This window comes from Lutzomyia longipalpis, chromosome 1 (genome assembly GCF_024334085.1).
Source record: "Lutzomyia longipalpis isolate SR_M1_2022 chromosome 1, ASM2433408v1".
NCBI classification, from domain to species: domain Eukaryota; kingdom Metazoa; phylum Arthropoda; class Insecta; order Diptera; family Psychodidae; genus Lutzomyia; species Lutzomyia longipalpis.
In genome coordinates this window covers 8,174,629-8,199,672 of record NC_074707.1, presented here as the reverse complement: position 1 = coordinate 8,199,672, position 25,044 = coordinate 8,174,629, and the positions used below count along the sequence as shown (strand labels likewise).

At 39.7% G+C, this 25,044-nt stretch overlaps 4 protein-coding genes across 4 annotated transcripts; 3 read left to right on the top strand and 1 right to left on the bottom strand.

Annotated features, from left to right (window-relative positions):
• Positions 1-524: 524 nt before the first annotated feature.
• LOC129787220 (S-formylglutathione hydrolase) lies at positions 525-1,737 on the bottom strand. The gene is made up of 2 exons (XM_055822627.1): positions 1,549-1,737; positions 525-1,429 (listed from the first exon to the last, which is right to left on the bottom strand). Exon 2 carries the CDS (start codon positions 1,427-1,429, stop codon positions 578-580), a length of 852 nt encoding a protein of 283 aa, XP_055678602.1. The 5' UTR covers positions 1,549-1,737; the 3' UTR covers positions 525-577.
• Positions 1,738-1,968: 231 nt separating this feature from the next.
• On the top strand, positions 1,969-3,303 carry LOC129787210 (UPF0415 protein C7orf25 homolog). The gene is made up of 2 exons (XM_055822599.1): positions 1,969-2,149; positions 2,209-3,303. Exons 1-2 carry the CDS (start codon positions 1,991-1,993, stop codon positions 3,184-3,186), a joined length of 1,137 nt encoding a protein of 378 aa, XP_055678574.1. The 5' UTR covers positions 1,969-1,990; the 3' UTR covers positions 3,187-3,303.
• On the top strand, positions 3,230-4,724 carry LOC129787217 (presenilins-associated rhomboid-like protein, mitochondrial). Its single transcript, XM_055822612.1, has 4 exons — positions 3,230-3,436; positions 3,516-3,729; positions 3,786-3,920; positions 3,979-4,724. The coding sequence occupies exons 1-4, from the start codon at positions 3,396-3,398 to the stop codon at positions 4,654-4,656; spliced, it is 1,068 nt and encodes a 355-aa protein (XP_055678587.1). The 5' UTR covers positions 3,230-3,395; the 3' UTR covers positions 4,657-4,724.
• Positions 4,725-10,260: 5,536 nt separating this feature from the next.
• Positions 10,261-14,311, top strand: LOC129786892 (fatty acyl-CoA reductase wat-like). The gene is made up of 4 exons (XM_055822145.1): positions 10,261-10,464; positions 10,534-11,035; positions 11,103-11,515; positions 14,294-14,311. Exons 1-4 carry the CDS (start codon positions 10,261-10,263, stop codon positions 14,309-14,311), a joined length of 1,137 nt encoding a protein of 378 aa, XP_055678120.1.
• Positions 14,312-25,044: the final 10,733 nt, after the last annotated feature.

The window sequence follows — 25,044 nt, the reverse complement described above, 5'->3', positions numbered from 1 at the left end:
TCTAGTTGGCACAGCTGGAGTCTCCGGCTAGTGCAAATGGACAGTGGCGGGTACAATAACATTATAACTTGCTATTGTAACAAGTACTGAATTTTTGCGCCGCCTCAACTTTTTTCTTTCCGTGTAACAACCTTTTCATACAAAAAATTGAAGAAAATTCCTTTGAGGTATCATGAAAATCTCATTTTGAAGCAGAAGGAATAATATTTTGCTGGGAAAGGGTTTTTTGTGAAGTTGTAGAGAATGTCCCCCAAAAAAGTATATCAGGCAATCAAACTCACCATTTCTCTGTGGTCCCACGGGATACCCTCCGGAGGAAACAACTCAATCATCTCGGAGACCCTTTTTGCGCCAATCTCCATCAGCTATGTGCATTTTTCGTGCTGTCGCCGGCAATGCCCGTCCATTAATCACGCTGACATGAGCAATCTGTTGCCCAGCAGCAAAACTTCCGTCCCCACGGGGCCTTCGAGTGCGCCTCTCCATGGCTGATTCCCCAAGGGAGCTCTGCCTCAGACACAGACTCTTATTGCTCAGACACTTTTTATTATTTACAAAAAAAAACTGCAATTGAAGTTTACTGGAGGCGCTCTGCATGGTAGCGAAGGTGCTCCTCGATGAAGGTAGCGATGTAGAAGTAGCTGTGGTCGTAGCCATCGCGCATCCTGAGTATGAAAGGGAAGTTTGCAGCACGGCAGGCTTCAGCCAAATTATTGGGCAGCAATTGATTCTCCTTCAGAAATTGATCGGCATCTCCCTGATCGAGGAAAACCTCCAACGGAGGTCCATTGTAGGTCTTAACGAGTTCTGTTGCATCCCAGTTCTTCCACTCCTCACGATTCTCTCCGAAATATCCGGAAAATGCTTTAACGCCCCATGGGCAGTTGATGGGGTTCGAAATGGCAGCAAAGGTTGAAACGCTCCGGAAAAGTCCTGGATTTTTCAGGGAACAAACAAGAGCTCCATGGCCACCCATTGAATGCCCAAAAATTCCCTTTTTCTCTGAATTCACAGGGAAATTAGCTTCTACAAGATCAAGCAACTCCTTGGTGACGTAGCTAAACATCCTGTAGTGCTTCTTCCACGGCTCCTGCGTAGCATCGACGTAGAATCCCGCTCCTGATCCAAAATCCCAAGAATCATCCTCTCCGGGAATGTTCACATTCCTTGGTGATGTATCGGGGCACACTATGATTAGCCCAAGTTCAGCAGCATACTTCTGCCCACCAGCTTTCTGGACAAAATTCGCCTCCGTGCACGTCAGTCCGGAGAGCCAGAACAGAACCGGAAGTTTTCCACCCTCTGACGCCTGCGGAGGGAGGAAAACAGAGAACTTCATCTCACATCCCAATTCCTTGGATTCATGGGAGTACACTCGCTGATCTCCACCGAAGATGCGATTGGAGGACACCAATTTCAGGGCAGTCATCTGAAAAATATAAAAGGGTCAGAGGTCAAGGCCAGAGTGCCGAAAGAAACGTATTTTCACTGACAATTCATATTAAATTATTTAAAATTGATTTGAATCTGATTCTTGGGATACTTTACCTTAATTTCCTTTTTGTTTTAAATGCAATAAGAGAGAAAAATCAGGGAAAATAAGGAAAATCTTGTGAATAAAAAAATATCTACTTCTTCTTCTTCTTTTTATGTTTTGCAGGGCCGGACGTCATTTCGACAGTTTCGACATCCACACGGCCCTTCAGCTTAACTTTCTTATAAATTTTTAGACAAAGAACACATTTTTCGGGCTCCCAAAGTAGCTGAGGCTGCTCTGGGGGTCCTCAGGTTGCCCCTGTCAAAATATGGGGGCTCAATTCGCAGTATTTTTTGCAGAATTTGCACGACTTATTTGGCGCGAATTTTTTAAACCTCTACGACACACTCTTGGAACCTTTCCACTGGAAGTTACTGGAATTCAATGAAAACAAAAGCAACATAACCTCAAATAATCTCAAATTTACCAAAAAGTTGAGAAAACTGTGAGAAAATGGACCAGGAAAAATCACCAGAGGAACTGAAGCAGCTCGTAGAGGAAAAAGTGACTCTGGGGGAGTCACTGATTGAGAAACTATCAACTCTGAAGCATGTCAATGGCGCAGCTCGGCTGGAGAAGAAAATAAATCAGGAGATGAACTTCCTCACAACAGTAAGAACACAAAGGACCCCCAAATTCTTGTTAAAAACCCCCATTTATTTGTCTTTCAGAACCTGAGAAACTCCACAATAATTGAGAATCACATCCTGTGTTCCAATCTTGTTCATTTTGAGGTTGTTGTGGGAGTTTTGACCACATGCAGAGCACCGAAGCACATTGATTGCTCCCTCCAGTCCGAAAGCAGAAGAACTCCTCTCCGGGTGGACATTGTATGTGACGATGGGGCGTCTTGGGTTAAAATAATTGCCAGGAAGAGCAAATCCATCAAAGCAGCTGTCTCAGGAGACACTAAATACGGCTCCAAGAATATTCTGGATCATGCAGATGAATTTATCGAAGTTGCTTCGCAGAATCCCATCAATTTCCGCACTCCAAAAATTTACTTCGTCTCCCTGAATCCTCTAGATGAGAATTTAGTCTCACAACTTGAGCAAAAGGGGATCACTGTGAAGATTTTCACTCCAGGAATGGAATTATCAACAGAATCAGCAGAGAACAATCTTCACAAAGTCCTCAATCTGGATATTACGACTCTCCTGGCGTATGTTAGTTCCCTGACAAATGGAAGCTGTGATTGGGAATATGAGGAACCAATCCTCACAGAGCAAGCCCGTTCTGAACAACGCTGCCCCCTGAAAGCCACTCTCGATGGGATTTTTGCTGGAAAACGTCTGATTTGCTGCAAGACTGCTGAAAAATCTTTTCTGGACATTGTCTCCCTGCTAGGTGGGCCAGAAGAGAAATATCGCACTGAAGAGCTCATGAGGAGAATTGAAATACTCCCAGATGTAACAGAAATCCCAGAAATTCTGAGAAATGTGAAGATTAGAGGGAAAATCAAACAAAGAAGTTTCCAAATCTTTGCATTTGGGATTTTTCACGCAGCTCTCACTGTTACATCCAATGAAGGATTCATCCGGGCTGTAAAGACTCAGGAGGGCATTGACGTGCCAGTATTTGTCCACGAAGCTCGTGCCCTGACGGAAATGAAGGAGAAAACAGCCAAAAAAGTTGAGAGATTTTCATAATTTTCTGGAGATATTCAAATTTTGGAGGGAAGGTGATTGGAAGTCACTGGAAAGACTGGAAAAAGTTCCAGCGATTTCCCGTAAATAAAAGAAATAAAAAGTGATTTTTTTTGGAAATTCTGTAGTTTTTTTGCAATAATTCTTGTTAATTAGAGTTTTATATGTTAGTATGTTTAGCATATAGGTGGAATATTTATTAATTTACTAAAATGTTCCTCCGGAACTTCTCAAATGCCTCAAAATTATTAAGGTAGTGTGGAAACATAACCTCAAACATTGCACAACATTTACAATTCTTACAAAATATTTTCATTTTGGGGGATTTTCAGGCAGAATCCTACGCAGCAGACACTATTCCACAGATCAAGTCCCTCCCGGATAAACTTGGTGTGTAGGCAGTTTAAGAATGAAAGCAGAAATGGTTCGCAGGGTATCCGGACGACACAGCAATCACTGGCTCCGACGCCTTTTGAGAAGTTTGCTGCGGAGGGAGGACACATGAACCCCACTCGGCTGTGGAAGCCTCTTGTCTTTACCCTGGCGGTAATTTATAGCCTTTTCCTGAACAGAGTTCTTTGAGAATCTGTGGGTTTTTTCAGGTATCAACAGGAAGCTTTGTTTCTGTGACCATATGGGAGTACGAGAGAGTCCGGGCGAAGATTCTCCGAACTGTGAAGGGATCCTCAACAGCTAGCTGGTTTAAGAGTAAAATTAATGGAACACAGAAAAAAGCGGTAAGTGGGAACTTCTGCAAAAGCCTGGTCAAATCTATTTGAATCTTGTCCTCTGTAGAATGATTGGAGAAACGAAGTTCAGTCGTGGTGGCGCACCCTCCCCGAGGGCGATCGTATTTTCATCCCTCTCTGTGCAATTAATGTCCTTGTGTTTGCCCTGTGGCGCATTCCCACCCTCCAGCCCACAATGGTGAAGTATTTCTGCTCCAATCCCGCCGCTAGGGCAATCTGCTGGCCAATGTTCCTCTCCACCTTTAGCCATTACTCCCTGTTCCACATCTTCGCCAATATGTACGTTCTGCGATCCTTTGCAAATCCCGCGGTGCACGCTCTGGGCCGGGAGCAATTCCTGGGACTCTACTTGAGTGCTGGTGTGATGTCCTCCCTGGCCAGCTACATTTACAAGATAGGCACAAAGCAGGCAGGGCTCTCTCTGGGCGCTTCTGGAGCCATCATGGCAATCCTGGCGTATGTGTGCACGCAGTATCCGGACACACAGCTCAGCATCATCTTCCTGCCCATGTTCACCTTTTCTGCAGGAACAGCCATCAAGTGCATTATGGGTGTTGATCTCATGGGGCTCGTGATGGGCTGGAAAATCTTTGACCATGCCGCTCATCTCGGTGGGGCGCTCTTTGGGCTATTTTGGTTTTACTACGGAAGTGTTTATCTCTGGCCCAAGAGGGAAGTCATCCTGCGAGAGTACCACAAAATCCGGGAGCAGAAGAGCAAATAGGATCATTTATTACAATTCCTTGTTTGGATAGACTTCAAAGAATGGTTCAATAAATTATTTTTGAATGAGCATTTTTGATTTTTATTATTATTTTTTTAAGAAGCGTCCTTTCAATTCAAGATGGCGACTGTTTTCTTAAGAATTTTGTGCTAGTTAAAAAATTTTGGGTTGTCCAATATTAATTTTCAGATAAAATACTCACTTTTTGTTTTCCGGGTGTTGCCGGGGGCGCTCCAGGGGCTCTCTCAGGGAGCTTCTGTAAACAAAATTTGAACCAAATTCGTAATTTTTTTCGGTTGAACTGATTTTTATAACATTTTCAAATCTTAGCGAAAAATAAGGGTTAACAAAAAACCCTCCAACAGTTTGCACTACAAACAAAACCTCTCAAATCCATTTTAATTTGAATCCTCAACGGAAAACAGCGAACACAAAGGAGAGGAGAAAAGCGAGAAAAGGCAGCATAAAAGTTAAAATGATAACTTTCATTGGATGAGACTGGGTTTTAGCTCAATTATCTTCATTTATAACACGACCTATCGTAATATGAAGTCAATTAAATTAATCGAGGCTCTGCTCTCTCTCTTTTGCTTTATTCACCAAACAATAAATAAACCCGCATAATGCACTAACTTCGTCACTTAAAGCCACCGCGCGACTTTTTTTGTCATCATCGCTACTTTTTTTTCGCTTCAGGAGGGAGAGAGATTCTCAAGAAGATAAAAAAACCAAGAATAGTCAACCAGCAATTTTCCCTGCAGTTTTCATGTTTTTTTTCTGTGGGAAATGCGGGAGGTACAATAGGTTGGGTTTTTTGCACGCTAAAACCACCCTCGGGAAGTTCGTGGGAAGGGGCGCTGCTGTGAAACTGGTGCGGATCGTCTTCCTGCGGGCTTTCTAATAGCCCTTGGAATTTCTCATTATTTGTATTTGCCTCATCAATCCCCTGGATGGCAAATGAGGAAGTCAAATCAATTCCTCGCAGATCTTTCGGGTGAATTTATTAATCAGCCAACCAATTGATTCCCCATAGGGGTGCATTGTGGACAAATTATATTTTGCCCTATTAGTGGGAATAAATTGACGATCAAATAACATCCAGGACATGAGGACTCTGTGTGTGAGACAATTTCTCAATTTAGCACATAAAATCAATTCCGAAGCTTTTCTTGCGATAGAAATTGCAAAAATCACCCACAAATTGGCTTTCTTTTCAACTTTGATCGACTATCGAGGACTCGTTTGAATTTTTCATGAGGAAAATTGCTTTAGAGCACCCAAGTGAAAGACTTTGCAAGGAAAATCACTTCCTTGAAGGAGGTTCGTGCAAAAAAATTACCCGCGAGCATTAATAAATAAATTCACAAGACGCAAAATGGGGGTAAAAAAAACTTGAGTTGCATTTGATATTGACAGACATTCTTGGAAAAGTTCTTTTGCATTTTTTAGGGGATTGCAGGAGCGTTCTTAGAAGCCTTAGAGGTTACAATGTAAAGTCTTCTGGCTAGAGGATTGAATAAAATTACTTTAAAAGAGATTTTTTAAGCTGTTTTTGCTTCTTTTACATCCAAAGAATTTTCTTTTAAGGATTGAAAAAAAAAAATGTTTTTTCTCTCTGGTACGATTGTCTTCTTCTGTGATTTGTCCCTAAATTCTTGAGAAGGAAGACAAAAATCCCAGAAATTAAATTGAAACAAGAACTACGAAAATCTAAAGAAAATTTTATAATTCAATTTTCCTCCCCACAAAAAATGAGCAAAATTGAACGAGTTCCTAAAACTCTCAAAAATGGGTCTTTAATATATCGCATTATTCAGCCTGAAAATTGAATCTTCATGCAATTTTAACCGACTTGCTAAGCAATTGCGAGTAAGAAATTGCCCAAATTCCCCAGCAATGAGTGGCAAAATGGGAAATTCACGTGCAAAATCTCCGCTCAAAAGTCAGGATATTCCCATTTTTATTATTCCTTCGCACGAAAGGCCCAGGAGGAATTTTCTCGTGCAATTTCCTCCCTTTGCTTGGGAGCTCCTGCTGTGTGTCGCTATTTTAGTGCAATTTGTTTGCCCCTTGGTGGTTTGGAATTCCCAGTGTGGCAAATTGACATAGAGAAATTCGCGTGCAAAACCAACTGACCGCGGGACTATCATTTGGTCATGGCAGGGGGAGTTTCTCTTGGTGGCAATTTATTCCGATTGTTGTGGCATTTTTCCATCCACCTGACCAATTTCCACGCGAGCCATCGAGTCGCCAATTTTAATAGCAATCCATCAAGCCAACCCCCTCACCACCAGCTCTAACGGGGGTTGAGGCACCCCCATGGGCTATCAAAGGGGAGGATGGGGTGTACTCATGGTGCGCAATTCCATTTGGAGCGCGCGTGGCGCAAAATTGGCAAGCATGGCAGCTTCGTGTGCAATTACACTGATGAAAAAAAAGGACGAGAAAAAAGAATCTGGAGTATAACGTGAATTATTAATCGCCAAAGCGCCACTCTGGGGGCAATCAATTTAGAAAGCTCATCATTTAATTGACCGGAAGGACGTACAATATATGGGAAAAGGGGCTTTTCCAACGTGAAGGGCGAAGGACAGTAAAATGCAGAAAAATTCCACATTAATTTATGGTGTCCCACTATCGGATAGAATCGCAAACCACCATCTGATGCCTAATGACACATTTCCTCTAGCTGATGGAATGAGGAAATTCCACCCCTTTTGTGCACCCTCCGTTGTGGTATGTGCGGAGTTTTTATTCAGCACAATGTATTTTACAATTATTTCCTGAGAAAAAAAAATTACGATAAAAAGTTGAGTTGATTTTGAAGAATTTTCTAGATTAAAGATAAAATTTTAGAGTTTTGGGAGTCTGGAAAATTTTCTTCTCTAACAAGCCTTTCATTCGAATTAGCGGCTTTTGACAAATTGCGCAAATAAATTGATATTTCCTCATGGAAGTTTTACGTGTTTTTTCTTTAAGATTTGACAGTCCTCTTTGTTTCTAACGTTTGACATTTCTTTGATTGGCATTCTTCTTTTTAACGTTTGAAATTTATTTTTTCGTAGACTTAAGCCTGCAAAATTTTTGACGCCCAAAGAAACGTTTGAACTAATTGATTATTATCTAACTTAACAACGAATTTCTCCCAAAAACTTTTTCTTTGAAATTTTCGCCATCTCTGACTTTTAAATTGTCTTGAAAGATTAATTTCCCGTGAATTAAAAAAAAATAAAAGAAAACAATCTATGTGCAGAAGCACTTACATTGAGACCTCTTTATCTCTCATCTGGAATCATTGCAACTCTACTAAATAGAATAATTGAAAAATATTCAAGAACTTTTTTACCCCTTTATAGTATACATAATTTTAATACATACATTGCAAAAGATATGGCATAATTTTCCTTTGTTTGGTGGCTTCCCGTGACTTCGTGGGAGGCCGTGAGAAATCTCAAAGGGTGCAACAGGTGCCTTCAGCGGACCCTTCACCAGGATCGATCGCTCCCACACAAATTGTGGGTCTGTTTACAGCAAAAATCCTTCGCGAGGTCGATTCCTATGCAATTTATTGCACGAAAGGCACCTAATTGCAAATAGATGGGGAAGTCCAAAGTGGGTGGAAAATCGATTGATTCGAGGAAATTTTTTAATGTGCATTGCGGTTTTTTTCCTTTGAGGAAAATCCTCTTATTGCACAGAGAAAATTATTTTTAGAATTGTTTTTTTTTTTGTTGAATTTTTATCAATTATAATATTCTTGCTGTGTATGCAATTCTCGAGCTATAAAAGATCAGCGTCCCCATGTGAGTCACTTGAGGGCAATTTGTGGTTGAAAGTGCGGGCTTGCATACGCCATTGTCAATTGAATGGAAAATATTCGGGTGAATGGACTTGACTCACTTCCCCACAAAAGTCTGCATTTGAGCAGATGAATTGAATTTTTACGATCACACTCTAGAGATAATTTTATTATTTCATGCAATGCACTTTGTCAGCCAAATTCATTGGGTGATAACTTGTGTGTGAGAGAGAGGGGCGTGTGCTATATAGATGATTTTCCAATAAAATGATCACAATCTTGATTAGAATTTCCTTGAATCTTTTCCTTGTCGATTAAATTGATTTCTTCGAGGAAAAATCTACATTTTGTGATGCAATTTTCCGGGAAATTAAGCCGTGAACCTGTACCATCCTCACCCATTTAATTACACCACCAAGAAAATCCCAGAAAATCATTGAAACAAAGGGCAGGATTGTTCCAAGAATAAACACCTCACGCCATGAAGATTCATTCCACCCAAAAAAAAAATTGTGCTTCACACAATCCATGACTCCTCACTGTGGCTTCGCCCCAAGAGCTGGAGGAGCGATAATTTCATAATATTTACTCTCGGCCCGGGAATTTATTGCACTTCAGTGTACATGCGGAGGGGGTTTTTCATGGGGCGTCTTTTTGGGTGCATCCACAGGAACAAAATTGCCTCGAGGTCAGTGTCCTTGTGCGAGTCAACATGCATTTTGAGCCCCCCAAGCTTAATACATACACTAAAACTCACGCATTTAGCCAAAGCGAGCATTATGGGAGTCTCGGTTCCCCCCTCTGTCCGCCCCAGAGGCAAAGTCCTCCATAAAGTATGAGCGCAAACATTTCATGTGTGGTGGCGAGATAAAAAGAAACTCTCTGGGGCTTTATTTGTTTTAGCGCGCGCGAGTCAATGGCATCGGCGGCTGCATGTGCACAACGTGGCCCCCTATCGCGGTGGGGCACGAAGAGGGGCGCGCTTATCGCTGCAGCCGCGGAATCGGCGGGATTATTGGTGGAAAATTCGACGAAATTGTGTTTGTTCAATCGCACAGACGCACCACAGAAGTACATTTTGGGGGATTCAGAGAAAGTCACACCCACTCACATTTTTTTTCAGTCGCGCTGCCAAAAAGTCATTACTTGAAAAAATATATGGACATGTCTTGTTAAAAAATGTACAGCTAATTAGGCAATGGATGCTCACGACAAATTCTCCAAACATTGCATATTCAATTACAGAGTTCAACATTTTGTTGCTGCGTTAGCTCAATGCTTGTCTTGAGATCCTATGGGTAAAGATGGAGGCGCCTGGTAGTTGACACATATTATGCTAGTATGAACTTGAATCTGATTAAGGTGTGAGATTGTCCTAAATATAGCCAGGTAGTCTAAAAACTAAAACTAATACTAAAATCTCAAGTGGAAGCGCCTGGTTGTCAGAATTAGAAAGCTGAATTTAGGTTCGGCGTTTAAATGACTTCTTATGCAGAATAAATTAAAAACTTACCACCATAAGAAAATTTTCTTCGTCTATCAGGAAATAATTTATTTTTAGCCTGCAATTAGTTTGCTTTTTTTTCTAATAAAATGGCTTTAGTTTTTTTGCGTTTGAGGACTAAAGTTCTTTAGAAGCAGACAAATTAGTTTAATGTCATAATTTAATTGGCAAAACCTATTTGGAGAGAAACTATAAATTGTCCTTTAACCACAGATCTTAGTTCAGTAGTGAGACAGATCTCTATAAGTTCGTATAAATTGTTACTTTTAGTGGTTTTAACTGAGCAAAAAGTGAAATAATTATGGAATCATCTCAAGTGCCAACGATTCCTGAATTTTTTCGTGATCGTGAAATTTTCATTACTGGAGGCACAGGATTCTTGGGTAAAGCGATTATTGAGAAGATCCTCTACTCCTGTCCTGACGTCCATAGGATCTATCTACTAATACGGTGCAAGAAAGGCGTTGAAATCCACGATCGTATGAAGAAATTCAAAGACGATCAGGTAATGAAGCAAAAAAAAAAACAAAGGAAGAAAGTTCTTAAGGACATTTACCTGTTTTCCCCAAAATAGATCTTCAATCGTATCAAGGAGAAAGATGAGAAGCTCCTAGATAAATTGCTTCCAGTTGCGGGGGATCTAATTAGCCTGCGATTAGGATTGAGTGATGAAGATCTTAAGAAGATGGAGAATGTCTCTGTTATACTAAACAGTGCAGCAACTGTACGATTCGATGAGACTCTTCATGATGCGATCTTAACGAACACGCGTAGTGCCCGAGAGCTCGTACTCATTGCAGAGAAGCTAAAAAATCTCAAAATTCTAGTTCACATTTCTACAACATTCTGCAATCCTACGTATAAAGTGATCGAGGAAGAAGTTTATCCTCCATTGGCTGATTGGCGTCAAGCCATTAAACTAGCTGAGAATCTTGATGAAGACACACTGGACACATTCTCGGAAAAATACATGAACTTCCAACCAAACACCTACACCTTTACAAAGGGTCTAACAGAGCAAATCATGAAAGAATATTCAGAGAAGCTGCCTATCATCATCTTTCGTCCATCAATGAGTAAAAAAAATAATTATTTGCAAATATTGAAAATTAGGTAATTAAAGAAGCTTTCTGGGGATTTCAGTTTCTCCTTCAGTCAAGGAACCTTATCCTGGTTGGGTGGATAACTTCAATGGCCTCGCAGGAATAATTGCTATTGGATCTTCCGGTCTTGGTAGAGTTTTCTACAATAACTTGAAGATAAATGCCAACTGCCAACCACTTGATGTGTGCGTTCGATCACTTCTTGTAGCCACCTGGAAACATAGCCTAGCCCTCAACACTAATCTAACCACCTACAATTGTGCTTGCAACAAGGAGAAGTGTCTCAGTACTAGTTCCATCTTCAATGAATTCTACGGTATGGTATCAAAAATTCCCGTCGATGAGATGATATGGTACCCCACTGCCACAATCACTCCATACTACATCTTGTACAAAATCCTCTTTTTCTTCTTCCAAATAATCCCTGGAATCTTCTTCGATATGATCTTCAGAGTAATGAAGAAGAAACCCATTGCTCTGAAGATTTTGCGGAAATTTTATTTTGCTTCTGTCTCTCTGTCGTACTTTATGTTCAGAGAATGGGATTTTCTTAATAAGAATTTAATCAATCTTATGAATGATGTTAAGCCCGAAGATAAGGAAGCATTCGCATTTGATTTATACGATAAAATTGATGAAAAAGAGTATGCGTACATTGCAGGCATGGGTGGAAGGAGATACCTCCTGAAGCAAAAAGATGAAAATCTGCCACGAGCTAAAAGGAATTATAAGATTTTCTGGTTCCTGGATCGTGCTTTTAAAGCAATCCTTGGGTTTATGGTTTTATGGTTTCTTCTAGTACGCTATGATCTGTTTAATTTGTGGTCTGAACGTTTAATTATGAAGTAGGAAAGCCTTCTCAAAGATTTCTTATATCTGATTTATTATATTTTTTTTCATTGGGTCCGTCTTTAAGTGTAAGAAAATTAAACGAAAGCTCAAGATGGAGCCGCCTGGTAACAACCTGGCGCCTCCATCGCTCTTCTATATACTATTGTATTTTTCAACAATAAATTTTATTGAAGGAAAAACGAATGAAATGAACTTTTATCTTCCCAAATTTACTAATCATATTTTCTTTCAAACTCACCTAATATTTTAAGCCAAAAAAAAATTTATTGCATGTCCAACATTTCACAACACCACCACCAAAAACAACATTTCAAAAAGTTATTATGTTTGTTTTTCATCTCCAATGCTGTATGTTTTGCAAATTTTTGGTTGCAAAGATTAAAAAAAAAGTTCTTTCATTTAAATATTATATACCAAGCCCTTTTGGTGCCTGCGGGGGCACCTAATTGTGCTTGTTGTTGTCCAAGAAAAAAAGCGACTGCAGGTGAAAATTGGCTCGAGGTCGAGGAGAGGGGAATTGCGTAAAAGCCATTCACGGAACTCGCCATTCGATTGCTGAATTTTTTTGTTGATGGTAAATAAAATAAAATTGAGAATCGGTGGCGGAATGTGATTTTCCAATCGACACCTTTCGAAGCCCGCGGGCCCTTCGACCGGTCGCCAAAAATTTATGGCTGCCACCGCGAAAAACATGGGCGCGATTCTCAAATGCGCACATTAATTCGGGGCTCCGCGTGCAAAGTTCATTAATCTTCCGCCGTATTGAGAAGTTAATTTCGACTGGCGATAAATTTGCCCTGCAGGGCTCCGTGGTGGAGACACCGTATATTGTAGCGAGGAGGGGCTGCTAATTGGTAAATTATGCTGTGCTGCGAAAGTAAGAAAAGAGGGAGCATATCTTGAAAAGAAGTACACACTGTTGCGCCACTTGATCGACTTTTTAATCCGCCATGCCATGATATTCCATCAGCTTTGCGCATTGAACAAATATCGTTATCGCCCTTCGCTGCATGTTTGTGGCTCCTGCGGGGCGACGGGAGGTGTGTGGGGTCCCAGAGTCCGCCAAATAGCAGCTCAATTCTGCGGATATTGAACTCTCTCCGCATACAAAACTCTCACAAACTCCCTCCCGTCCACTTTGACACCGAAAGTTAGATTAGCTGCAGTGCGTTCTTTTTCGGGGGCCCCAAAATTAATTGGTGCAGAGACCAAAGGGCACACACTGGCAGGATTGATTGCTTATTCTTTCGGGTATGGGGGACGTTTTTTTTTTTTGTCGAGATAATCCATTTCCGGACCTCTTGCTTTTCACTGCAGAAAGAAATCTCTCTTAAAGCAGAAATTTATGACTCTCTGATTAGGATTTTCTTCCCAAAGTGCAGTTGAAAATGTTTTCAATTGATAACATGCAAATTGAAAATAAAATGGCGGCTTGGCGTCCTTTGAAAGCCGTTACAATTTGAATTAGTAGCGGAAATTAACGATGAGAAATGAAGAAAATTCAATTAATTTGCAATAAATCATCGAAAATTCTTATGAGGATGATGAATTTGGTGGAAAAAAATAGCAGGAAATTGCCAATCAGCTGAAATGTGGGCCGATGATTCCGCATCGTGGCAATTTTTGGATGCATTTGCCATGAGAGGCGGGAGCTGCTGAAAAACGGTGGGGAAAATAGGCAGAAAGTAAATGAAGAATTTAGCGGCTCTGGAAGTGAATTTGTGCGTGGTCTCAATTTGAAGTTGAGCACACACGAAAACACGCCACATGGCGAAGTATTTCACATAAATTTGCTGAACGGCGGTCCCCCCTCTACATATACATTTTCGGCTGCGTGGAAAATTTTGCGGCTTTTCTGGGATTTCCACAGCGCCCCCTCTGCGTACCGTAGATAAGGCTGCGAAACACGCGTCTCGCGATAGCGAAGTGCACGACGGTGTGTGCCTTATTACAATTTTTGTGCGTATATTCGGGCACGGAGCCCATGCGGTGTCAATGGCCTCCCAGAATTTCCACAAGAGAGACCCACTCACTCCCCAGCACATTGGCTGCCACTGCGAGCCGTAGCGAGAGGAATGTGTGGGCTGCACCGGAGAAAAAACGGCGAGCAAATAGAAAAATTAATGCTATTTCTTTACAGGCACTCTCCGCAAGGCATGTCCCAGAGAGGTCGTCGCCACGTGCAATAAATATGCACACATCGCGCATTCTCAAGTGGGTCGCACGTGTACGCAAGAAAAAGGGCGCTATACAAGAGATGCTGATGTGGCACCGAGAGAATGGCCACAGGAGCCTCCCAGGGCCAGCCGCAAATATTTGCGAGCATTTCCCAATAGCACTTCTGTTTTTGAATTCTCTTTTTTTCTCTCTGAAATATAGTTTTGGGGCCCCAAGTAGAGAGGGGTATGCATTGAGGAAGTTTTTGTACGTTTGATTTGTTAAAGAAATGAAAGGATTTTAATTCAAACTTTCTCATGGAAGGATTTTTGTTTAATGAGCTTTATCACAAAATTATGTTCATTTAGTTTAAAAAACTAAAACTATTTTTTGTTTTTTCAGCAGACAGACGAAATCTTTAATGAAAATTTCTTCTGCTTTCTAGACAAGTTTTACAATTTTACAAATCTTCATAAAATCTAATAAACTACAAAAACTACAAAGCTTCATTTTCAAAAGCTACAAAATTTCTCAATGAATATCCCGTTTATGTGCTCAGTGAGAGAGCAACCTCCTGTACGTATATTTAGCGTATATTGTTGTATATACAAAATTGTGGCTCAAGATGCGGAATGAGTGGCCCATTTTGAGTGTCCACATGAGCAATTTAGCGATTGTGGAGCCATTTGGCGCACATTTCGGGTGTTTTGCAACACCACACGAGAAGGCGCTCCAGAAAATGGGTTAGATTAATTTCATATTTTAACCACATTCGCCTCGTCCGCTGATTTCTCTGCACAAAACAAGCAAAATGGCCAAATTGATGGATGCGGACGCGAAAGCTCAAGAGAGAAAGACGTTACGCAATGTGCGTCTATTGACTCCATCAATTCTCGGTCGTGCTAAACATTCGTGGGGCAAATATGGGACAAATTTGCTATTGCTAATTGCAACCAGAGTATTACCACACCCACACATTAATTTTTGAAAGACTTTCATGTTTGAAATTAATTTTCTGAAAATTTTACTGAAATTTAGAGAAAAGTTTTGTTGGGGAAAATATTGTTGAGTGAGTTCCAAAACCCTTTTTATACACTTTTCTGCTGTGCTGTGTTTTATTTATGCAATAGCTCAACAACATATAAACACAGACGTCTGAAAAGTCATCTTGAACTAACATTAATCCAACAACCCCACTATGGATTATTTTTACAAGTAGGTACTTAAATATTACAAACTCGAAAATTTTCCTGACGTTGTAAAGCATTAAAAATGCAAAGCTCCCATGCAAATTGCTTTGGAATATTAGCGAATAATGTCTTCCGAGAATTTCCTGGAATGCTTGTTACAAGGTCTAATTGGACCTTTCATCAATATATTACCCACCACCCCCCGCCCATGTGTACGACGCCCCCGCCAGAAGAATTAAGTGAATTAGTTGAGGGAATTAAAGTGAATTGGAAATTAGGTACTAATTAATTGCCTGTAATCAACTATGATTGCAGTCCCTTCCAATTTGAATAATGAGCCCCCAAAAGCTTTAGCAACTCCCTGCTTCGTCCCAAATTCTCATGGCAGCAAAAATACCGCGCGCACGCATTTCTGATACTCTCTGATAAGACTTTCATTTCGAAATCAATGGGCGCATTTCATTCACCTCTATTTCGTCTTTCTATATATGAAAAATAACTTATACATGACTTTTGGCTGCCTTTCTCAGCATCTCTTTGCGGGTGCCCTTCTCTCCTGAAATCTTTTCCGCTAAATTGACCACAACAATGTCACTTTATTTGCGTTTTATGCGACATTTTTATTTGCCTCCAAAGAGCTGAATTCAGAACGAAACACACTGTAAGTGTGTGCGATAAAATAATAAACTGCAAAGCTCACGTAAGCAACATGTTGTATTTAGGACACACCAACTTTATGCTCATTGCTATTATTTTTATGTTGAAGCTCATAGAAAATTTTATTTGCGAATGAAACAAAGTTTCACGAAGAAGTTTGAAGAAATTGTGAAAATTTCAAGATAAGTTTAAGATTATTTTGCAGAATTAATTACAGAAATAATAATTTTAAATTAAACTTTTACTTTTCATCAAATAAATTTATCAACAAAAAATTAAATACATTCGCTCGCGTATATTGTCAAACCCCCTTGAACTGTGAGTGTTGATTTGTGGAAAAAAAAGTTCTCGGATTAACTATGTGAGTGCACAAAAAAACCCACCGATAAAAAGCCCCCAAAGTATGTCATTGCAATTTCAGTCTAAGCGATTAAATTTTTTTTTCTGTTAACACCAAGCTTTTCCAAAAGAGCTTTTCCTACAGACAAAAAAATTACATTTTGGGAAAGTAAAATGTGAAAATCGTGAAAGGCAATGAATCGATAGCTTATAAAATAATCATAAGCCATCCCATTTTATTCCACGCACAAAAAGACATCGAGGACATGCGGACGAAATGCCCTCCTTCACTCTTTTTTTTTGGCCACACAAAATAAGGTAAAATTGTCCCTCAACCCCTTAGTAAAAAGGCCCGGGTAAAGCACCCCGTGTGGGCGAATGACCACCCGCGCTAAACCCCATAATTCCAATCAATTCCTCGTACCCCGCGTACCGCAAGTCGCGATAATGGGACGCGAACAATAGAAGCGGCCAAAAAAAGTTCCCTCTCCGCGTGGATGATGAAAAATTCTACGCAATTATCATGAATATTGAATGAATTGGCAAGGAGAAAGTAAGCCAGTGGGCCTTGGGTGGACTGGACACTCTCTGACCAAAGGCAGGAGGGGGTGGAGAGGGTGGACAGGGAAAAAAAACGCTGACCAGAGGCGCACCGAAGAGAAAATCCACCTGACCATCTAATTCATTATGGAAAACCCATACGCATGTTGGATGTGAAAAAATAGGAGAATTTTTTTCTATTGTTGTTCCAAATATTTTCACTACATTCGGCCTCATAAATGGATCAGTGTTTCAATTTTTTTTTACAACCCAATCTCGCAGGAGGTAGTTTGAAGGTAGAGTTTTCAATTAAATGAGTAGAACGTAATGAAAAGATAAAAGATGATTTTATAAATTGGGAGCTATATATTGAATTAGGAAGAGAGTAATTGTACAAACAAAGTAAAGGATTAATGTTAAAATTTGAAAATTCAGTAAATTCAATGCTACAAACGTTTTTGAGCAAATATTGACAAATAATTGTTTTTATGGTAAACTCAGATAAAAACATAAAAGAAAACGTGTAGGGGAGACCGGGGTTAAAAAAGTCACTTAAGGGTTTAGAAAAAGCTCAATATATCATATTATCCAAACAGATAAAGTGAAATGCATACACAGAAAATAAAAGTTCGTAGCATTGTTCGTCAAATTTCGTAAAAGGTTCGTAACTCCAATGCTTTTATATGGGAAAATTCACCTCCAGGTTCGTAAAATGGGGTCTCACTCCCAGGGAGGTTAACCCCATTATACGAACCTGGAGGTGAATTTTCCCATGTAAAAGCATTGGAGTTACGAACCTTTCACGAAATTTGACGAACAATGCTACGAACTTTTATTTTCTGTGTAGCTCAATTCTTTAGGAAATTTACTGCCGTACAACTCTTTCTCAGATCATTTTGTTCTATCTAGCTAGGAAATATGATATTTTAGGCTTTTTCCAAACCCTTGCCCTTAAGTGACTTTATTAGCCCCGCCCTCCCCTAAGCAGTAAAGACACTTATGCAGAAAAAATTTATCTCTGTTTTCACTTTAGAATTTCAGCAAATAAAAACTTAAAGGACTTTTTATACCACAATTCAAGACAATAAAACTTATTCAAAAACAACCTCATGCAAGAAAAAATTAATAAAAATTAAGCTTACAGCAGAAGCATAAAGCTTTCGTTGGAGCTTTCGCGGAAGAGGATGAGTAGCGTGGATTCAAGCATAGAATAGGGGGTGGTTGGTGGTTGCGTTTCGGCCTTTTCAAAACACCCTCACCCACCCCTTCGAATCGGGTGGGAAAGCACAAATTTTTTTTGTACCCCAAAGTGGACGACTGATACGAAGTTTCGTCCAATTTAGCAGATGTCTGATGGACATGGGGCGTTCTCCTGGCCACCCACTGACGCCGAAAACAGAACCTCCGCATGATTTTCTATTCTGCGGTGAAGAAAAGTGAAAGTAGGTGGCTTCTAAGACATTAATAATTCAGGACAAAATTCTTCAATTACAAGCCTTGGCGTTGTCCCCAAAAGTTTCCCCCCCCCCCCCTCAGAGCGATACTTTTCATTATTTATTTCCCAATATGAGGGAGTTTTTCGGCAACTCAACTCCCTCTCTGTGAGCCATCATTGTCACCTACACTCTCTTGAAATTTACGACGCAATAAAAAACTGCATTTCAACCCTTCCTCGGCTGCCTTTTTTGGTGTGACGCTCAACCGCCATTTTTGTGCGTGTGTAAACATTCTTCGGATGAGATCTCGTTTTTCTTCTTATTCTCGCGAGATCATCAGGAAAAAAAAGCCACGGAGATGACGACTGCTAGAGAGGACCTGGAAAGAAAAGAGTAGAAATGCATATTTTTAAATCCACCACATAGAGAAATTTCTGTTTTTTCTCATAATGTCTAAATATTTAAACATACGCTTCTGCTTCATCATTGCTTTTCTGCGCGCTCTCTTCCTGGATCACAAAGCGCGTTCAATCGTGCGCGATTTAGAATTTGTTGCATGCAGTAGAGACATTTTGGGTGTATATGGCTGTGAATGGTAATGAATGAATTGAACAGCCCGAACAACCGAACCTTTCCCTTTTCTTCGCCTACGCGTCTTGAAGAAATTGATCGCCTCCTCCCGCGCACAATTGGCTCGAATCTCACTCATATCTCTTTCTTTTTGAATTAAACAAAACTCCTCATTTCCCCAGAGCTAAACTCTCACTCTGGCAAGGAAAGCAAAGGGAATTAAATGAACATCCCGTGCATCAATGCCACCAGAGATGCATTTTTCTTTCGCTTATGGGAGATGTGGGAGTGGGACAGGGATAGGGAATAGTTATGGAAAGTGCGTAGTTCATTAACCTTCCCCCGTATTTTGGGTTGCACAGCACATCCAAAAAAGAGATCGCTCTCTCGAGTAGCATTTGGCGGTAAAATGTGGCTCAAAATGAGGGAGACACGAATGTGAAGAGACTCTGGCCTGTCTTAACTCAAAATCCCATTCCTAGGTTCTTTCCCAGTCACACAAAATCCGAGAGAATGCATTTTTCAATCAATGCACGGCGCACGGTTGATCGAAATGAAGGACCGGATGGGAAATTCTCAAAATCAAAGGAAAATTTCTATAAATTTTCGTAGAAGTTAAGTTATTTGGTTAATCTAGAGCTTAGAACCCAAGGGGTGTTTATCTGAATGAAAATCTTCGGATCTTCGGATTATTCGCCAAAGATTCGGATGATTCGCGAAAGATTCGGATTATTCGCCAAGATTCGGATTATTCGCCAAGATTCGCCTGATTCGCTAAGATTCGGTAGATTCGCCTATATTTTTGGTGCACAAAATAACACTTTTTAAGCAAAAAAACTATAGCTTTTAAGTATTTCGCGTATTATAGACGTACCTAAAGTATCTAAACGTGTTTGTTTGAATTTTTTGAACTTGATTTAAAGTTAAGAACAACTTTTTTTTAGTAAAAGGGTCTCAAATCGTCGGAAAATTCGATTTTCTAACTTTGGGGCCAAACTGTACTTAAAAACACTCGAGATATAGCCTTCATTCAGAACTTTTAGAATACTCACAAGAATTTTTTAAAAGGCGAAATCTTCTAAACGGTGACATAGATTTTTTTCATTTTTTGCATGGTAAAAGATATTGAGTCAGGCTACATTATATCAAAATTTAAAAGATTTGCCTAATGGGGATTCGGGGATATTGCCCCTTAATGTAAGGCAATTTTTGTTTTTGTTTTTAACGCCTCTTGCGGCCGTTTTTGGAACTTTAAATGTTCTAGACAGTTGTAAGGCTTCTTGAAACCTTTCATTTGAGCTTGAGTTGGTAAAAATCGGTTAAGCCGTTTTCGAGTTATATCGAAAAAACACTTTTTGCTTTGGGCCGCCATATTTGCTAAACGGCTTGACCGATTGTCAAGTGTAAATTATCGATGAAAACGTCTTACTGAGCTCTACAACATACTATAATTTCAGACCTCTAGCAATAAGGGAAGTGGTTAACGGTATTTCAAAATGGTGGACGGCGGCCATCTTGGATATTGAAAATGCGAAAAAATGAAATTTTACACCCACATTTCCATAGAAAAGTTCAAACCCGAAGTCTCTATCTTTTACCATTCTCGAGCTATAAAGCAAAGTTTAAACCATCACCATCGGTACGCCGGGTGGAACAAAAATGTCATTCCAACTTTTTCGTAATGTGGAGTGACTAAAACACATAAAACACCTAAAACATAACTTATATGAAGTTTGAACGCGGTCTGAGGTAGTCAGTTATTCCGACATTAACTAATTATGAAGAATGTTAATCAAAATTAGCAAATATTTGTAAATATTTTCCAATATTCGCCAATATTTGTAAAGATTCGGATTATTCGCCATGATTCGGATGATTCGCTAAGATTCGTCAAGATTCGCGAAGATTCGCCTAAAATATCCAAAGATTCGCCAGATAAACACCCCTTGTTAGAACCCCTAGAACTGTTAAAATTTCAAAATTCTGGCTGATTTTCTTAATTTCTTTTACAGAAATTAAGAATAAGTAGAGGAGGGCATTCATTTTTATTCGAACTTGAATTTTAATTTTTTACATGGAAAATTTGCCAAAAATTTGAACAGTGCCTTTAGAATCTAGAATAACGCATTGACTGAACTTCTACACGAAAAAGAATTAAAAATTTAAAACTAAAATTAAATAGACAGTTATGAAAAACTTTATAAACATCACGTTATATATTCCAGTGATTATCCTTTAAACAAAGGGAGTTCTCAGAATATATCACCGTACCTGTTGACGTAGCAAAATTCCCTTTACCATCCCTTTAGCTCCCATATAAAATATTCCAGAAGTAATTTAGCACACACAAGAGCGTCACACTGCCCACTATAGCACAACTCCATATTGCGGAAATGTGAACGGGGGGGTATCGTGCAGGGCAATTGAGTCGCAATATCGCACCAAAATTCGCATTAAAACAATTATGGGTTAATTCGCGGGAATTATTACTTTATTGCTGTGATCTTGGGCAATTTTGTGCTTCGCAAGTGTGGTGCAATTTTGCACGAAGTAGGGGTACGTGTGCAATATTCATTGGCAATTGCATGCCCCCTCGTAGGGCGATATATATTTTATGCATGGAACCGTGAATAGAGGGGGTGTGTGTGCAAAAGTTGTGCCAGGAAATTTCCCAGGAAATGCAATTAATTCCCCGCAAGTTACGTGACGATGGAGTGCATGAATATGCAATGTGAGGACATCTATTCTGCATTCTCGAAAACCACCATTTTCACACTGTTTACGGGCAATTTTCCCAGAGGCGCCAGTCTGTGGATGATTTTGTGCATCGGAGTCCATTAAACACAGGGCAGAGTATACTCCTTTTTCCTGCTGCCATCACGTTCTTCACTATGAATTAATTTGCAATGAATGAGAATGGCAAATAGGGTGTTGCGATGGTCAAGGGGTTCTTTGAATTCAAAGTCCCCTATATACCAATTTTGCATTCATGAGTTAACTTTCAAAGCGATTTTGTTGCCTTTTCTATCAACTTTAGCAATTTTATCAAATTAAAATTTTATTGCCTTCAAAATCTATGGAAAATATTATAAATAAATGAAGGAAGATAAAAGAGTTCAGTTGAATATTCATATAGATATATTATCATTTCATCTACCAGACAAATCAATTTTCTTTAAGAACATTTTTAATCTTGAAAATAAATTTATTAAAAACATTGTGAAAGCAGTGTATTTTCTCAGTTTTTCTTAGCAGCAATTTAATATCATAAATATTTCTTAACTTATAGATGAACCGTAAGAAAACTTCAAAGTTTTTTTTTAAATTCTAACTCAAGCTTGTTTTCTGAAGAAAAAATTAAATAAATAAAAGAAATCATTCAGAAAATAACAAAATTCTCTAAAAATTTTTACACAGACATTACATTGGGGAAACTCTGTAGTTTCATCCAAAGTAATTTACCCCTTGTTGGAGCAAATTTCTCTTTTATACTTTGACTTTTTATGTTTATTTTTTGTAGTCTGGGCGGTGAACAAAAAAAAAACATTTTGGGAGAGAAGGGGGCGTGCAAGCTGGGTTTATTGACAAAAACAAGCCAGGACACTGACTCACCCTTGGTGGACTTTCCGAGGGGTTTTCCACACCACCCCTACACAGGGGGTTGGCACTGCCCGCGCAAATGCTTATGGCGAAACGCGAAAGGTTGCGAGCGCGCCAAAATGACAAACTAGCACGCAATATTTCGGGCAGTTAAGCAGGGTAAAAAATGTCCACCCTCACCCATTATTGCAAGATATAGTAATGAAAGGTGCTCGCGGGCTACAGCTAAAAAACACACACAATAGGGGGATGAAGTACTTCATGAAATTCACTATTCGGGGGTAGTTTTTGTGCTGTCTTGTGAGTTTTTTATTGGCAGAGAGAAAAAAAACTCCAAGCGAATTTCCCTCAAGGGCCATAAAATTCACCTCCATGTCCGACCCGCAGTTTTTTTTTCTCCGGGGTAAAAAAAATATTTATAGGGGTGTTTGGCGCGCTTTTTTGGCTGATCCAACACAATACCACACACACAAATTACGTCCGAGGGATCCGGGGTGCTATCTTGGCGATCCTATCTGCCATAGCGAGGGCCCACGAATCTCACGAAAAGTTGCAGGGAAACATCAAATTTATTCCCTCGCAACTCAGGGTCTCATCGGGGGATGTTTCCGTGCAGTCTCTTGTTATTTATTTCGCCACATTTCAAGCTAAAGGGGATGATTAAAATTGTGGCAACATATGCTATATGCATGCTTTGTGTGGTGGCCCTCGAAACGTCAATAGATCACACGATGCTTTTATGGATTTTTAACAACTCAAAAAAACGCCAATTAATTGATGAGAGTATTTTTGTGAGATTAAGCAAACATGGGGTGAGAAACTGCTCTGTTTTAGTACTTTTCTTTGTTTAATAACATTGTTTTGTATTATTTTTAATTTTTAAAGACTTGTAGTAAAAGTCAGGAAGATGGAGGCGCCTGGTCAGAACCACATTTGATGTATTTTACAATTAAATTCGAATTTTTCATGAAAATTTGAGTATGTTGTGGGCAAATAAAGAGCCCTCAACCAAAAATGATTTTAAGCTGTGATTTTTCTCTCAAAATGCACCATTTCTGACCAAGAAAAAGTGTGTGGGCAGAAATCTGTGTGAGATGGGGCCCTTTTTCTGATTTCTTTTCATCGCCAATCAAAAACATCCTCTTGTGTGGCTGCCACGGTTGATTGAAGAACAAGAAGTCGGTTGTGGCGGTTCGCCATCCACAATGTCTTCCTTGTTCTCTTAGCGTGCCTCTTTTTTTTCTTGTGTGACACCAACCAAACTAACAAAAAAAACGGAAAGAATTTTTGGGCAACATCTCCGCCGTGCAGCATAATCCCACCGAGTCAGTCGCTTAACCCGTTGCCCTTGAACTTCACGAACCCTCTTTGCCACTTCCTTCTCATCGCCCCGATACCCGAAATGCACTCAAGTCAAATGCCGATAAAATGTGAATTCCAAATTTGTCTTTGATAAAAAAAAGATCTTCAGTGTTGTGATGATGGTATCGTTGAAAATTGATGATGCAAGGCAATTTATTGGAATAAATGAATAATTCTGTGATTGTATGGCATTGCTAAACACATTTTGGTCTGCGAAAGGTTTGTCCCTGGATGGCCTCTCGCTGCCAAAGCAAATTGCAAGCTTTTGTATTGAAAAACCTTAGGTGGGGAAAAGCTTAAATGGCATGGAAGCTCAATGAATTTAATATTAGTTTTAAGTTATGATTTATACTTCCCAATAAGAATTGCATTGCTGCGAAGTTTCTTTAGAGATATAGCATAAAGTAAGGCAGTTACATTAAAAAGCTTTCAAAACCTAAAGCTAAAGCTTTCAAATATACATTTTTTTTAATTTAAAGGAAAAAAAGCTTCAAAAAGCAAACTTCAATCTCAATTCAAAATTTCCATATTTCAAACATTTTCCACGTGAAATGCGTTTGTAAATGGAAATTCCAAATACTATTTCGCAAGATTATCGTGGACTTATCTCAATGACAAATAAATATTCGCGTTGACACGAAAAAAATTGCGCGATTGAAAGCTCTTCACAGTGTGTTGTTGGTTTGAAAAATATTCATTATACTTCATCAACCTTCACCCACTTTGCCACTCTTTTTTTTTTTCAAAAAATACACGCGAAAAAATTCATTTCAGCGCTCTCCACACTGCTGGTTAATTTTTCATCAATTTTTTTACGCTTCTTTCCCCGCCACATGGTGAAGGGCTTCGCGGGGCTAGAAGGGTGCTCTTCACATTAAAAAAATCCATTTGAGTTGAGTTTGTTGGGTAAAAAAAGGGATAGGCCGCGAGCTGCGCGCTTCGCTCTTTTTCGGGATGGCGATGCAGTGTGTTAAATGCAGTTCCAAGGCCAAAATGGAGACGGGCCAACGCCCTTAGGGAGCCTCTTGGTGTGTACAGAAAAATTTTTCTACACACAAAATTCAACACAGGCCGCTCAAGTGTACGAATGCCCCGGAAAAAAAACTTATTCGCCTCACCACGAATATTTTTTCGTTTCTGTGTTTAACATTAGCGCGTCTCTTCTTTTCTCTCCTCCTTCGTCGTCTCTTGGCGTGGATTCTGGCATTCACGAAGATATCACGTTGAGCAGATTGAGGTCCCACAGGAGGAAGGGAAGCCCATATTTCTTCCCAGACAT